Source organism: Mus caroli, unplaced genomic scaffold (genome assembly GCF_978045245.1).
Source record: "Mus caroli unplaced genomic scaffold, Mus_caroli_1 scaffold_4, whole genome shotgun sequence".
NCBI classification, from domain to species: Eukaryota; Metazoa; Chordata; class Mammalia; order Rodentia; family Muridae; genus Mus; species Mus caroli.
This window is the reverse complement of record NW_028227259.1, coordinates 15,333,229-15,349,243: the sequence shown is the minus strand read 5'-3', so window position 1 is coordinate 15,349,243 and position 16,015 is coordinate 15,333,229. Positions and strand designations below refer to the sequence as shown.

At 42.3% G+C, this 16,015-nt stretch overlaps 1 protein-coding gene across 1 annotated transcript; it reads left to right on the top strand.

Moving 5' to 3' along the window:
• The first annotated feature begins 5,594 nt into the window (after window positions 1–5,594).
• Window positions 5,595–12,225, top strand: LOC147004930 (disks large homolog 5-like). Its single transcript, XM_085836103.1, has 6 exons — window positions 5,595–5,727; window positions 6,744–6,924; window positions 8,181–8,324; window positions 8,953–9,064; window positions 11,402–11,474; window positions 12,195–12,225. Exons 1-5 carry the CDS (start codon window positions 5,595–5,597, stop codon window positions 11,456–11,458), a joined length of 627 nt encoding a protein of 208 aa, XP_085692229.1. The 3' UTR covers window positions 11,459–11,474; window positions 12,195–12,225.
• Window positions 12,226–16,015: the final 3,790 nt, after the last annotated feature.

Below are 16,015 nucleotides of genomic sequence, written 5' to 3'. Positions count from 1 at the left end.
TTCAATGCAATTCCCATGAAAATTCCAAATCATTTCTTCATAGAGTTAGGAACAGCATTTTGCATATTCATTTGGAATAGCAAATAACCCAAGATAGCAAAAAATATTCTTAACAATATATGAACTTCTGTGGGATTCACACCATACCTGACCTTAAGCTGTATTACAGAGCAATAGTAATAAAAACTGTATGATGTTGGTACAGAGACAGGCAGGTAGAGAATTCGAAAAAAAAAAAACAAAAAAAAGACGATTACCTAGAGATAAGGCCATACTACTATCATCACTTGATCTTTGACAAAGGAGCTAATTCACCCAGTGGAAAATAGAAGTCATGTTCATATGGTGCTGGTTCAATGGGCAGTTGGCATGTAGAAGAATGCAAATTGATCCATTCTTATCTCCTTGTACAAAGGTCAAGTCCAAGTGGATCAAGTATGTCCCCATAAAACCACATATGCTGAATCGAACAGAAGACAAAGTATGGAAGACCCTCAAATCCTTGAGCACAAGGTAAACTTCCTCAATGGAAAATCAATGGCTTATGTTTTAAGATCAACTATCAACAAATGGGACCTCATAAAATTAAAAAGCTTCTGGAAGGCAAAGGACACTGTCAATAGACAAAATGGGAACCCACAGATTGCCAAAAATCTTTACCAAATCAATATCTTATAAAAGCTGTATATCTAAAATAAAAAAGAACTCAAGAAGTTAGACTCCAGAGAACTAATAAACCAAGTAAAAAGTGGAGTAAGCCTGGCTTGGTGGTTCATGCCTTTAATCCCAGTACTTGGGGGGCAGAGGCAGGTGGATTTCTGAGTTTGAGGCCAACCTGGTCTAAAAGTGAGTTCCAGGACAGCCAGGGCTACAAAGAGAAGCCTGTCTCAAAAAAAAAAAAAAAAAAGAAAAAAAGAAACAAAGAAACCAAAAAAAAAAAAAAAAAGAAAAAGAAAGCCAAACAAACAAACCAAAATGTGTAGTAAAGAGCCAAACAGAGACTCTTCAATGGCGGAATCTTGAACGACTGAGAAACACTTAAAGAAATGTTCAACATCCTTAATCATTAGGGAAATACTAATCAAAACAATCTTGGGATTCAACCTCACACCAATCAGATTGACAGCAGATCTTGGCCAGGCCATGGAGAAAGAGAAACACTCCTCCATTGCTGGTGGGACAGCAAGGTGGTTAAACCACTTTGGAAATCAATCTGGTGGTTCCTGAGAAAATTGGAAATGGTTTTACCTTAAGACCCAGCTATACCTCTACTGGGCATATATCCAAAAAGCATTCTCACACATAACAAGGACACATGTTTATAGCAGACTTATTTATAATTGACAGAAGCTGACAACAACCCAAATGTCCCTCAACAGAAGAATGGATACAGAAATTGTGGTATATTTTCAAAATGGAGTACTACTCAGTTATTAAAAACAATGACTTCATACAATTTGCAGGCAATTGGAAGGAAACTAAAAAAATATTATCCTGAGTATGGTAACCCAGCCACAAAATAAAAGACATGTTTGTATTTACTGATGAGTGGATATTAACCTAAAAAGGGCGAAGGAATCTGCAGAGCAAGACGCATGAAACTCAAGAAGAATGAAGACCAAAGTGTGGACACTGTGCACCTTCTTAGAATTGGGAACAAAACACCCAGGGAAGGAGTTACAGAGACAAAGTTCATAGCTGTGATGAAAGGATGGACCATTTAGAGACTGCCTTATCCAGGGATCCATCCCATAATCAGCTTCTAAACGCTGACACCATTGCATACACTAGCAAGATTTTGCTGAAAGGACCCAAATATAGCTGTCTCTTATGAGACGATGCCGGGGCCTAGCAAACACAGGAGTGGATGTTCACAGTCAGCTATTGGATGTATCACAGGGCTCCCAATGGAGAAGCTAGAGAAAGTACCCAAGGAGCTAAAGGGATCTGCAACCCTATTGTTGGAACAACATGATGTACTAACCAGAACCCCAGAGCTCTTGTCTCTAGCTGCATATGTATCGAAAGATGGCCTAGTCGGCCATCAATGGAAAGAGAGGCCCATTGGACTTGCAAACTTTATATGCCCCAATATAGGGGAATGCCAGGGCCAAAAGAATGGGAATGGGTGGGTAGGGAAGTGGGGGGCGCTATGGGGGACTTTTGGGATAGCATTGGAAATGTAATTGAGGAAAATATGTAATAAAAATATTAAAAATCAAAAAAAAATAAAATAAAATAAATTGGTGTACAGAGCCAAACAGAGATTCCAATGGACAAATATCAAATGCCTGATAAATACTTATAGAAATGTTAAACATCCTTAGTCATTAGGGAAATACAAAGCAAAACAATCTTGATATTACACCTCATACAAATCAGAATGGCTAAAATCAAAACTGAAGGTGACAGCAGATGTTAGACAGGCTGTGGAGAAAGAGAAACACTCCTCCATTGCTGGTGGGACAATCTGGGGGTTCCTGAGAAAATTGCAAATAGATTTACCAAAACCCAGCTATACCTCTACTGTGCATATTTCAAAAATATCCCAACACATAACAAGGACACATGTTCCCCTATGTTTATACCAGACTTATTTATGATAGCCAGAAGCTGGAATCAACCCAGATGTCTCGCAACCAAAATGGATACAGAAAATGTGGTATATTAACAGAATAGAGTACTACTCAGCAATGAAGAACAATGACTTCATACAATTCACAGGCAATTGGAAGGAAACTAGAAACTGTCATCCTGAGTAAGGTAACCCAAAAGAACAGCCATGTATGTACCCACTGATAAATGGATGTTAACCAAAAAGCTCACACTGCCCATGATACAACCCACAGAGCATATGGTTCTTAGAAGGAAGACCAGTATATGTATGCTTCAGTCCTGCATTAAGGGGAGAACAGATGATCATGGTAGGTGGAGGTATAGTGGGAAACTGCAAGGGAAAGTGTAGGGGGAGGAAATAAGGGGGGCAGCATTAGGTATTTGTAAGTGTTGGGAGAGAGGTACTGATGGTCAGAAAGTCAGACAAAAATATGTAGGGGTTGGGGCTGAGGAACAGAGGATAGCCTCTTGAGGGTCTCAGACATCAGGGAAACATGAGCCTTCCAAGACCCAAAGGAGATGACTTTAGATGAAATGCTCAGAGAAGGGGAGGATAAAACCTGTAGGGACCACCTCCAGTGGATAGGTGTACTTCTGCCCACCCCACCCCACACCTACTCCAGCCATTGCCCTCTGTCAAGGTTTGGTTACACCTACCCCTCTCAAAGTTTTTAACCAAGAAATGTTCCTGAGCAAAGGATGAACAGGGACAAGAAATGGAGAAGAGACTGAAGGCAGGGACATCCAGGGACTGCCCTACCTGGGAATCCATCCTGTCTACAGTAACAAAACTAGACACTGTTCCTGTGGTCAAGAGGCACTTGGGGACAGGAATCTCTAGTGACAGTTCTTTTGGAGGTCTGGCCAGCAACTGACAGTTGGAACCAACCATTAGACTGAGCTCACGGAACTCCTTCGGGGATCTTGGGGAAAAGCTGGAAGTGCAGAGAGAGATTCCAAATCTATTGGAAGAACAACATCTGCTGGAAGGACCATCCACCCAGTGCTACCAGAGACTAGACCACAAACCCAGGAGTGTATAAGGAGGGATCTATAGCTTCAGATACATTGTCACAGAGGATGGCCTTGTTGAAAGCAATGGGAGGGGAGGTCCCTGGTCCTGGAGAGTTTTGATGCCCTAGTGTAGAGAGTTGTTAAAGCAGTAGGGAAAGAAGGGTGAGTGGGTTGAGGAGCACCCTCATCCAGGCAAAGGGAAGGAGGAGAGGGCAGATATGGTTTCAAGGTTTGTTGGAGGGGTAACCAGGAAGAGGTATATCATGTGAGATGTAATCAAATGGAATAATTAGTAAATAAATTTAAAACAGACACAAACACACACACACACACACAACCACACACACACACACACACACACACACACACACACACACACACACACACATATATGCCAGGCATTTCATTTTACAAATGCAGACTCAGGAGCCAGCTCAGAGAGTCAGGAAAAGCACCCAGCTGACCTTCCTACTCTGCTGACCTCTTAGAAGGAACACATTCTTTATCCCTCTCCCCACTGTCTTAAATGTCCTTGAACTTAAAGACCTTCCTTTGGTTTAGTTATTTTCATTCCCTTTCAACTGGTTAATTCTTCTGCCTCTTGACCTGGAGTTGATTTTATTTTGTCTTGCAATAAAGGTGTGTGCTACACCTGATACAGACAAGAAAGTACAGCATTGAGAAAGCTCTTGGGTTAAAAGCCTGTGCTAGTTATGAGCTACACCATAAAAAGGGTTTTGTTTGTTTGTTTTTGTTTTTGTTTTTGTTTTTTGTTTTTGGGTTTTTTTCTTTTTCAAAAAATAGCACAATCTTGGGGTTTACATTGAGATCAAATATCCTGCAACAGAAGTCAGTAATGTTCCCTCCCTTATATTATCATGCTCTCTGACAGTGCTCTGGTTGTTTCTAGGCATGTCTGAGTGCATCATCATGGGCATACGAGGATCCCAAATACATCAGAACTGGGCTTTTGAACCTGTTGCACATGGCCAACAGGGACCTAAAAAGCACCAAGGAGACAACTGATCCTTATCACAAGGGATAAATCCCTCATTCTTCTGGTAACATAATTTACAGCAAGATGTCACCATTCCTGACCTCGGCTCATTGTCCTATGTGCTGCTGAAAGGAAGGGTTCCTGTCCAGGGTTCACCCAACAAACCACAGAAACACTAAACTCAGGTAAACAATGTTCCACAAAGCTCTATATAGGACCAATTCAATTCAGAGTCACTATGCACTGTTATATCTAAAATGGCCTGATCAGAACTGACCACTTCATATGCACTCCCTGTGGTTTGGTTTTGTTTTTATTTTGTTTTGATTTTCTTTAAAAGTTAACAAAGATAGATGTCTGGAGCCATGGCTCAGCACCCAAGACCTCAACATATTCAAACTGATGTGATTTCTCAGTAGTTTTTAATGGCTCATTTGCTGATTGAGGAAATTTTAAGGTAGGATGAGACATTTCTGAGAGGGGTTTGGAAAGGAAACACACAGATTAACACATAGGAATTACTTAGGCAATGCCAATCAAGACTGGACAATCCCTGGCTTTGGAAGGAGGATGTGCTCAATGGCTGTGTCTCAGGAGAGTCCCCAGGAAAGGGTATCTGTTTGTGGAACATGTAAGATTAACAAATGTCATGCAGAACACAGCAGGATGTGATCACCATGACCTTGCTGTGAGTCAAGTTATTTTTCTATGTCAGTGATTGGCAAGCATATTACAGCAACAATCTGAAATAAGGGCTGGACAGAGAACAAAATGTATTCAGCTATACTGGCAGGTTACACGTCAGCTTCCTGTCAGTAAAGGAAGAACATTAGCAGGGAGTCAATGGTTGTAGCCTATGACATCAGCAATCCCTGAAGTTCTTGGCATGTCCTGTGATGTCACCAGTGTTGTAGCAACAAGCTCACTTAGGATTCTCACTCAGTGTCGAGCCACTAGGTTGGTCGACATGTTTTCTCGGCTCCTCAATCTTTTTGGAAGAGCCAGTGTGAATGGGAGAGAGGCCAGAGAGAGGAGGACAGATGCTGGCCTTCCATCAGAGAGTAATGAAGGAAGAAGGAGGTGGACTTGGAGAATGTGGAGTAAGTCCTGGGAAGTGGATATTGAGCTCTCTGGAAGGGGTGGCCTGAGATGGCCTTTCTAGTAATGTGGATCAGAAACTGGAGTCTCTGGGTAGCAAAAGAAATTCAATAATTATCAAAGTTCTTGAACATCAAGATTTCAGAACATTTCTTTCTCCATCCCCTAAGCAGGAGTTGGCAAGGCCAAAACTCTTATGCTAAGAACTCCAAGTACTTACATTCTCTGAGTATTGTGGGTATTACCTGGGGACACAAGGAGACCATCAGAAGTCACAGAGTGTCTAACCTATGCCCTTTTAGGGAAGGGCATGAATGTATTTCACTCCTAGTGTTCTTTAGCTTCAGTGGGTATTTGGGAGTAGAATGATGGAGAGAATTGTGCTCCAGGCCATGACTCATGTTCTCAGAAAGACTCTAACCTCTTGTCCATGGCAGTTCCCAATTTATCTTTCTTTATCACCAGTTTAGTGGCAGGTATTTCTATACTGTAACCACAGACCTGTCAGAGTAGATACACCCAGACAGAGATGGAATCCTCTTGCTACTTCTTGGGTGTTTGGTGTTTCAGTAGGGGGAATAGATAGTATTTTGACCATGTTCTCACACTGCATGACTTTTCAAGCCCACATACTAGGCCTAGCATAACTGGGTACGAGATCTAAGGATCTCCAAGCACTAAAGTACTTGAGAATAGTGATTTTACCATCTGACTTGTGAAACCATGGGAATGATGGCTCTGAAGCCAAATTGCACTCTCTTCAGTTGATAATCATCCTGAGTAAGCCATCTCTCTGGTAATAATAAGCATGTTTGGGGAGACAGAGGAAACACCTGGCTGTTTACATCTCCTTGTCTCTCTAGAGTACTGGTAGAACTGAGACCCAAAGTGGTGGCATCTCAAGCCCAGACCAAACTCCTTCAAGTGTCAGTAGTTTCCAGGCAGGTTTTCTTTCTTGATGATCTAACAACACTCTGCATTCTCACTTGAAATTATTCTTGTGTTCTTCTACCTACAGGGGCTCCCAGAAGGATATCACTCACTGTGCCTGACTTAAGCGAGGAAGAGTTCAAAATGGAAATGGAGAGGCTGACCACAGAGCTGCACCTCATTACCCAGAAGAGAAATGAGCAGAGAGATTGCCTGATCACTTTCACAGAGAGATCCATGAAAAAGAGGTACTCATTGCTTCAAACCCTGTGGTGTCAGCATGGGGTCTTCAATGTCAGCCTCATCTTATCCTTTGAAGGAGGTGGGACCTATAAAGATGTAACACCAGATCATCCCTATTCCCAGCCTCATATCCATGAATACTTCATGGTGGAGAGGCAGAAACTGAAGCTTGGTCAGGAGGGAGATGAGAAATGGACTCTTCTTCTGCATCCTCCAGTAGAAAAGAAATACTTGTATTCTGAGTAAAGAATTCAGGGATAGAGGCAGTGGAGATTGAGTTCCTAGCATGCACTTGGAAAGCACTTGACAGAATATGGCTTTGTGAGGTCCTAGGTAATATGAGTTTATGGTGAGTGTTTATACTTGCCTGACAGGTGACTGAGTGCTTGGAAGCTCCTCGTATTATCTCTCGGGGGCTGGTCCCACATTGTACTTCTCAGTGCATGTATAGGAGGCCTGGGGCTCATTCCTGTTCCTCTTTGTTGCCTTATGCTGTGAGATAGTAATGTTGTATACATTTCTTTGGCATCTCATTGTGCTCTCTGTTTCTGTCTCTGTCTCTCATTCTCTGAGAGTTTCCTTTTCTCCGCTTTGTGTGTGTGTGTGTGTGTGTGTGTGTGTGTGTGTGTGTGCATGTGTGTTTTCAAGTCTGTGAGTCTGTGTGTTCACATGTCCTACATGTGCATGAGTTTTGTACGTTTAATTTTTCCTCCAAACTTGGGAACTTATAGGGTCTGTGTTTTGGATTGAGGATTTATCATCATAACAATGTCAAGCTTATGTTAGTGCTGAAGTCTCAGAGCCCCCACTTTATTCAACACTGTTCTTTGCCTATGTGATCACAATTGTCCATAACCTTGTATCCCTTGGGCATATTATAAAGCTCTGGAGATATCATGATCCTGATGTCTCCAGGATTATGTGTCATGTCTGTTTCTCTATTATAAGTTATTCAGGATTTACCACCCCAGTTGGGAAAACAGGAAAAATGTAATCACAGGTCTCTGGTGGGCAAAGATCTGTGTCCTAGGCTCTTGAGAACAGAGCTGGTTAGACTGAAATATCTAATCCTACTGAGTGAACACAGGGAGCCAGGGAACCCTTCATGTTCATGCTTAGCTTCTGCTGTCCTGCACGAGGATAACAAATTTTCAAAGCTGAAGATCATCCCAGTATGTAGAATCCAGAATGTGCTTTCCATGCCTGGGGTAGTCCAGCACTCAGCCTGAGAAATGTGTTCCTAAATGCCCATGTTCATGGAGTTCTGACTTCCTATGACCAGGCCCTTGGAGAAGATAAATCCATTTTATGAACAACTCTCATTAAAGAAGAGGCAGATCATGTCCTCTGTGAACAACGTAGAGTTGGAGATAATTGAGGCCCAAAAGAACATCCAGGAGCTCAGGAAGGAGATAAACTTCTATTCGTAAGTAACAGTTAGCAAGCCAATCAACAGTGGAATGGCAATTTCTGCCTTCCTTGGTTTCTGGACTGGAGAGTCTGCAATTCTGGTTCTACCCCTTCTGCTTTTAGCCATCAGTGTGTTGTGGGATAATAGACTCAGTTTTTATAAATCTGTAAGAGACAGTTACCCCTCCCAGCATTGTCCAGGCATCCTTAGAAGCCTCTCAATGGAAGAGTGATTGTGCATGGTTATTATGCAGTAATGAGAGCCTGGTTCTCAGGCAGTGTTTTAGAGAGCTGAGTGTGACATAACACAAGGATAGAATGCCCTCCCATTGGGTCTGCTGATCTACTCTGATGGTATTTGCAGCCTACTAATTGATATTGCCCTAGTGCATTGGGCAGTCATGGATAGATGGAGACCCCTCTTTCTTTTGGAGAGACATGGACCCTTATTAGTGTTAGGGCTGTGGCAATAATTTCTTCTTCCCTGAAACGGCTGTTTACTGTTTGTGCAGCTGTCATGGATTTATTGAGTGGGATTGTATAAGGTCTTCATGGGAACCAGTGTCCTGGTGGGGATAATGGGCCTATACATAAGAATGAGAGGAGGAGGCTGCAGGATCTTACTATGCAGAGGTTGTTTCTAGAAACCTACATAGCCGGCTCATGATGGAGAAGAATCGTATTAAGATGTCCGTGACACTGAAGCAGGAGAGCGAGGATGTACAGATTGATTGGGCTCTCATTGAGAAATATTTGGTTGACTTGAACCTGAATGGTAAAGACGAACAGGAACAGACCAGCAACCATGAGACCCAACAAGTTCAGGTAGGGACAAGCAGCTAAGTCAAGCCAATAATGTCTGACACCATTGGCCCCATTAGATTCATCTTTGCTTTCCCCTACCACCTTTCTAATCCACACTCCCACAGCTACCCACCTCATGGAATGTAGTTGTTCATTGCTCTTTTTATACACACATATTCTGGGAAGATAGCCTCTTGTCAGAAACTAAATCATTGGCAAGTGTATCTTGCTGCTCTGTTTTAATCTGAAGTCTAGAAAGGGTGACAGATGAATAACACGCCACATTTCTGCATGTGTTCATGATAAGTGGGATGGTATGCAGAGCTATGAGCAGCATCTAGGTCCTGGGACAGAGGTGATGCAAGGGTCATGTGACTTGAGGTGAGAAGAGCCTTCCAGGGTTAAAATCGAATGCAAATATCAAATGAATGCTTCTCATGGTCATTAATCTAGGGGGCAGGCGGGCTTCTCCTTTCGTCTTGCAATCCAATGAGGTCTCTTCCTATTGCCCAATTCTTAGTTTGCAAGCATAGAAGTCTGAGTGACAGCTTGCCAGTTCATGTGTTTGTGAGTGTTGATTGACATTTTGCCCTGCATGAATATAACAGCAATGGTTTCAGATAATAGATCAGTATTAACTGTCCTGTTGAGGTGGTAGGAGTCAGTAGTCTGACAGCTGATATTTAGGTCTCCATCAAGTCTGTGTCTTAAGACCTGCCTTCCTCTCCTAGGACTCAGAGACTCCAGCAAGAGCTGAAATGTTCACAGCCCAGGAAGAGAGCCTCCTGCAGAATGAGTTTCCACCTCAGGAGCCCCCTGCTGAACTCCATCCTGAACATCCATATTCTACCTTGGATGAATCTTATTACACTCAGTACATTTCCTCTGTGTGAATAGGAGGAAGCCAGTGAGCCAGCCAATTCAGGGTGTTATTCCCTTTCCTGTTCTGGCAACACCTCTTGAGAGACCAGTGAGGTGACTGCCCTGCCAACAGCAGTCCAACAGGAGATACAGGCTGTAGGACTGTACTATTTTATATGCAGTGAACAGGTGCTGATGTACAATAATTTTCAGTTAACGTGTTTTGCTCTTTATTGTTTTATTCTTTATTTAGGGTTTGCTGAAGTTATATGTTTTTGTTCAGTTTTCATGGTTGGATTTTTCTTTTATCTCTTTTTAGTAATTGTACTTTTAAAGCTTGTTTATTAAACATTGTATTTCTTATAAATAAAAATTGAATTACAACTCTTGACTCTTGAGACCATCTTCCTTATTCAGGTTTCCTCTCCCCTCCTGTAAACCTAGAACCCACAGCCAGAAATGGATCTCTATAAGTGTTAGGCAGCTTGGGCTACAGAGTGAAGTCAATGTCACCAAAGGGTATACAAGAAGATGGTCTCTTGTGGATATATGTGGCTTACTCCTTGGAAACACACTTTATGGTGCAATCAGTTCCACACTGTATACATGCTGCTATATATTCTCCTACACCTAAAATACAGCACTCTTTCACACACATACATGACTGACACTGTGGACCTGATATTGATTAATATCCAGTCATTGCTCTAATGCTGCTGAGGAAAAAAAAACATTCCCAAGGGAATAGAAATTAAATCAGGAAGGCCAGAGCCATGTGCCTCAGTTTTGCTTGCACTACAGCATCAGAGACAACGACACAATAGAGATAATGGCTTCCTAAGTCAGGCTTTGAAATATCATTTGGTAGATCATGTTGTTCTTGAACATACATTTGCTGTGGTTTTTTGTTTGTTTGTTTTGTTTTTGTTTTTGTTTTTGTTTTTGTGCTGTTTAGAGATATAGTTTATTATGTGAATAGTTTTATTTCCTACTGTATGTCAGCAGCCCTTCCTGAGTGTAGTAAACTCAGAGGCCAGAAGAAGGAATGATAGACCCTGTTTAGCGACTGTTAGGCCCCATGTGGGAGTGTTGAGAGAGCAGTAGATTCCCCACACCTTCTGCTGCTGCCCTTTGTCCTTCTAGTGCCTGTGCTGGATCAGGTGGACTGGATCACCTCCAAGTAAGTGGAGAAATCTCAGGAGATGTGTAGGTGCAGGTGCTTGAGCTGTGCATGCTCATTCTCCTAGGCTGCCTGGCATGTATGCAGGGCTCTGGTGTTACCACTGCTGGCTGTGTGCTCAGGATCATACCCCAGCATCCCTGATTTTCAATTTTAGAGCAGATCTTTTACCTCTAATTTAGGATGACCATGTAGATTAGGCATATCCTTAAAATTCAGAACTGAGTATGGATTCCTGTCTCATTGAGAAATATTTGGTTGACTTGAACCTAAATGGACGAACAGGAGCAGACCAGCAACCATGAGACCCAACAACTTCAGGTAGGGACAAGAAGCTCAGTCAGGCTAATACTGTCTGACACCATTTGCCCCATTGGATTAATCTTTGCTTTCCCCTACTACTTTTCTAATTCACACTCCCAACCAGCCACCCACCTCATGGAATGTAGTTGTTCATTGCTCTTTTTATACACACATATTCTGGGAAGTTAGCCTCTTGTGAGAAATTAAATCATTGGCAAGTGGTCCTTACTGCTCTGCTTTAATCTGAAGTCTAGAAAGGGTGACAGATGAATAGCATGCCACATTTCTACATGTGTTCATGATAAGTGGGATGGTATGCAGAGCTTTGAGCAGCATCTACATCCTGGGACAGAGGTCATGCAAGGGTCATGTGACTTGAGGTGGGAAGAACCTTCCAGGGTTAAAATCAAAATGCAAATATCAAATCAATGCTTCTCATGGTCATTAATCTGAGGTGCAGGTGGGCTTCTCCTTTCTGCATGCAATCCAATGAGGTCTCTTCCTATTGCCCATTTCTTACTTTGCAAGCATAGAAATCTGAGTGACAGCTTGCCAGTCCATATGTTAGTGAGTGTTGTTTGACATTTTGCCCTGCATGTATATAACAGTAGTGGTTTCAGTGAATAGATCAGTGTTAATTGTCCTGTTGAGGTGGTGGGAGACTGTAGGCTGACAGCTGACATTTAGCATTTAGGTCTCCACCAAGCCTGTGTCTTAAGAACTGCCTTCCTCTCCTAGGACTCAGAGACTCCAGCAAGAGCTGAAATGTCCACGTCCCAGGAAGAGAACCTCCTGCAGAATGAGTTTCCACCTCAGGAGCCCCCTGCTGAACTCCATCCCCAACATCCACAATCTACCTTGGATGAATCTTATTACATTCAGTACATTTAGAGGGTGTGAAGAGAAGGAAGGCAGTGAGCCAGCTGATTCACTGTGTTATTCCTTTTCCTGTTCTTACCATACCCCTTGAGTGAGGACTGCGGTGACTGCCCTGCAAAAACAGTCCAACAGGAGATACAGGCTGTAGGACTGTACTACTTAATATGTAGTGAAAGGGTGCTGATATACAATAATTTTCTCTTAAGGTTTGGTTAAAATTTTGCTCTTTATTGTTTTTTCTTTTTTTTTAAGTTTTGGGGAAATTATATGTTCTTGTTTGTTTTACATGGTTGGATTTTGCTTTTATCGCAAATTATTAATTATACTTTTAAAATTTGTTTATTAAACATTGCATTACTTATAAATAAAAATTGAATTACAACTCGACTCTTGAGACCATCTTCCTTATTCAGGTTTCCTCTCCCCTCCTGTAAACCTAGAACCCACAGCCAGAAATGGATCTCTGTAAGTGTTAGGCAGCTTGGGCTACAGAGTGAAGTCAATGTCACCAAAGGGTATACAAGAAGATGGTCTCTTGTGGATATATGTGGCTTACTCCATGGAAACACACTTTATGGTGTAATCATTTCCACACTGTATCCATGCTGCTATATTCTCCTACACCTGAAATATAGCACCCTTTCACACACATTCTTGCCTGACAATGTGGACCAGATATTAATTAATATACAGTCATTGCTCCTATGCTGCTGAGGAAATAAAAATATTCCCAAAGGAATAGAAATTAAATCAGGAAGGCCAGAGCCATATGACTCAGTTTTGCTTGCACTACAGAATCCGTGACAACCACACAATAGAGATAATGGCTTTCTAAATCAGGCTTTGAAATATCATTTGTAGAGGATGTTGTTCTTGAACATAGGTTTGCTGTGGGTTTTTGGTTTGTTGCTTTGTTTGTTTTGTTTTTGTGCTGTTTAGAGATATTATTTACCTGAATTTTTTTTTTTCCTACTGTATGTCTGGAGCCCTTCCTGAGTGTAGTAAACTCAGAGGCCAGAAGAATGAATAATAACCCCTGTTTTAGATGACTGTTAGGCCCCATGTGGGTGTGTTGAGAGAGCAGTAGATTCCCCACACCTTCTGCTGCTGCCCTTTGTCCTTCTAGTGCCTGTGCTGGATCAGGTGGACTGGATCACCTCCAAGTAAGTGGAGAAATCTCAGGAGATGTGTAGGTGCAGGTGCTTGAGCTGTGCATGCTCATTCTCCTAGGCTGCCTGGTGTGTATGCAGGGCTCTGGTGATACCACTGCTGGCTGTATGCTCAGGATCATACCCCAACATCCCTTATTATCAATTTTAGAGCAGATCTTTCACCTCTAATCTAGGATGACCATGTAGATGAGGCATATCCTTAAAATTCAGAAGTGAGTCTGGCCTCCTGTAGGCTCTGTTGGGCTGATGAAACCCTCTTAGTAAGAACAAAAATATCTTAACATGAGCAATGTGGGAAGGAGGCTCAAGAGCAGCCACAGTGATTGGAGCCTGCAGCTGTGGACATATGTTTCTGGTGGAGAGCATGCACATGCAAGGGGGAATGTAGGAGACACAGTTGCAGCTGACCTTTTCCCATAGCAGATCTGGGAGTATATTGAGAAAGGGCTTCTTCCAGATGACTGCTGTCCAATTAATGGAATAGAAATAATTAATTGAGACTGGAGATTACTCAGAGCATTATAGTGTGGAGGAAGTATTCACCAAATAGTGTTGACACACAGAACATTTAAAATCTCAGCAGAGTATCAGGATAGAGGCTTTGGTTACTCTCTACTTTAGGTCTTCTGATTTTTATGAACTGACAGAGAAGTTCATCAGCAGTGTGGAAACTAAAAGGGGGCCCTGGTAAAGAGAGAGAGGAAAGACCCAAAGCTCAACTAGTGTCCCACCTATGCTCTGGTCAGGTGGACTTGGGAGGGCTGCCAGAATCTTCACACTCAGTCCCGGGTGGGCATCCAAGCCTCTGACTCACTCTTCATTGAGTAGACAATGGGGAGCCCAACCTGGGAGCCCCAGGGCTACTCTCTAAAGCCCTGCGGTAATGGGAGAGAGGGATGAGGAAAGAGAGGTTCCCATTCTGGCAAGATTGAGCACAGCCCTGATGAACAGAGACAATCTGTGGTTTTAGAGCTTTATTTTAGAAAGGCAGGGGAAAGATGGGAGAGAGAGAAAGAGAGAGAGGGGGGAGGGGGAGGCTAGAGAGAGAAAGAGCAAGAGAGAATGAGACAGGGGAAGCCTAGAGAGAAAGAGAGAATAAGAGGGAGAGAGGGAGAAGAGAAGAGAGAGGAGAGGAGAAGACAAAGTGAGAGGAGAGGGTTGAGAGTAAGAAGTATGAGAGAGACAAGTAACAGAGTGAGGTGGAGCCAAGCAGCCACCCTTATATTCATTCTTTACGGTTGCTAAGGAACTGGGTAGGAGTTTAGACTGAAGGTAAGAAGCTTGGGAAATTGCCTACTTTACATCTAGCCATGCTTCCTATGTGGGTGCTATGGGGGGCAGTAACTTAGGCAGGAGCCAGAGTTGCAGGAGCATGAGGGCATTTCTACCATGTCATGTAGGTGAATTATCACCCTTCCGGGGTTCAGACCACAGCTCAACTAGAGACCAACCTGTCTGTGCATAGCACAATGCCTCACACAGCAGTATATTAGAAACAAAGTGAGACTAATGAGAGAAAATTAAGACTACACTAGCATGTTACTATTGTATTTGTGGCGACTCCTAGAATACCTTAGAGACTGGAGGGGCCTGGGTCTTTCTAAGTCTACTCAAGTATGATGGTGGGTTTGGTAAATCCTACCAGATGCATACATTAACCTGGAGGTTTTTTTTTTTTTTCTTTCACATGTGACATGACAGACTAAATGGTCCTTAATATACAGTGTGGAGTGAGTCTCCTTATTTTCTCACCAGATAGCTAAAAATTCCCAGGCTTGAAATAATTTTTTAAGCCATTCTTATGAACCAGTCATGGGATGGCCACATTGTTGTTTTAATGTCTTCATCCAGCTTGTCCTGTAATTGTTACAGAAGATGAATTGGGTTCCAGCCCTGGGATGTAATTCAGTGGTAGAATATTTGCCAGCATTCACAATGCAGTAGGTTAATCCCTAGTCTGGGGGCTACTGCAGAAGAAAAATAATGAGCAGTTTGAGGTTTAACCTACAATGAAAAGAAGTTCTCCATAAGTGCTGTCAAGTCACTCGAATCTCCAGGCTACCCAACACTTAGCTTTCTCTTGGGATTTCATTTATTCTGCATTTTTGTTAATTTACACATTATTCTAAGGTTGCAAAGAATGTGCACAATGTCAATAAATGACACACACACATATACACACACAAATAAAAAAATCACAAAGAACATAAATACAGATAAATCTCATGAAATGTTTTGGTTGAGAGGATCAGCTGATGAGATGCATCAAGTGGTATTCATTTTTGGTTCCAAACCTAGAAACATGAGTTCCTTCTTAGGAACAAAATAGTAGAAGGAACTTATCTCCCACAAATTCTTTCTATCTGTCTGTCATTCTGTCTCTCTGTCTCTGTCTCTGTCTATGTGTCTGCCTGTGTGTGTGTGTGTGTGCATTCATAAACCCATTATAATTTTTTTCCAATGTAACTGGAAAGAAAGAAGTGAAAAATATAGTGGAGGTGTATAATG

Excerpts from the sequence above, each read along its gene's own strand:
- LOC147004930 (XM_085836103.1), top strand. The coding sequence starts at position 5,595 with ATGTTTTCTCGGCTCCTCAATCTTTTTGGAAGAGCCAGTGTGAATGGG. Across the intron at positions 5,728-6,743 it reads GTGGACTTGGAGAATGTGGA|GGGCTCCCAGAAGGATATCA; the intron begins GTAAGTCCTGGG and ends TTCTACCTACAG. Across the intron at positions 8,325-8,952 it reads AAGGAGATAAACTTCTATTC|AAACCTACATAGCCGGCTCA; the intron begins GTAAGTAACAGT and ends GGTTGTTTCTAG.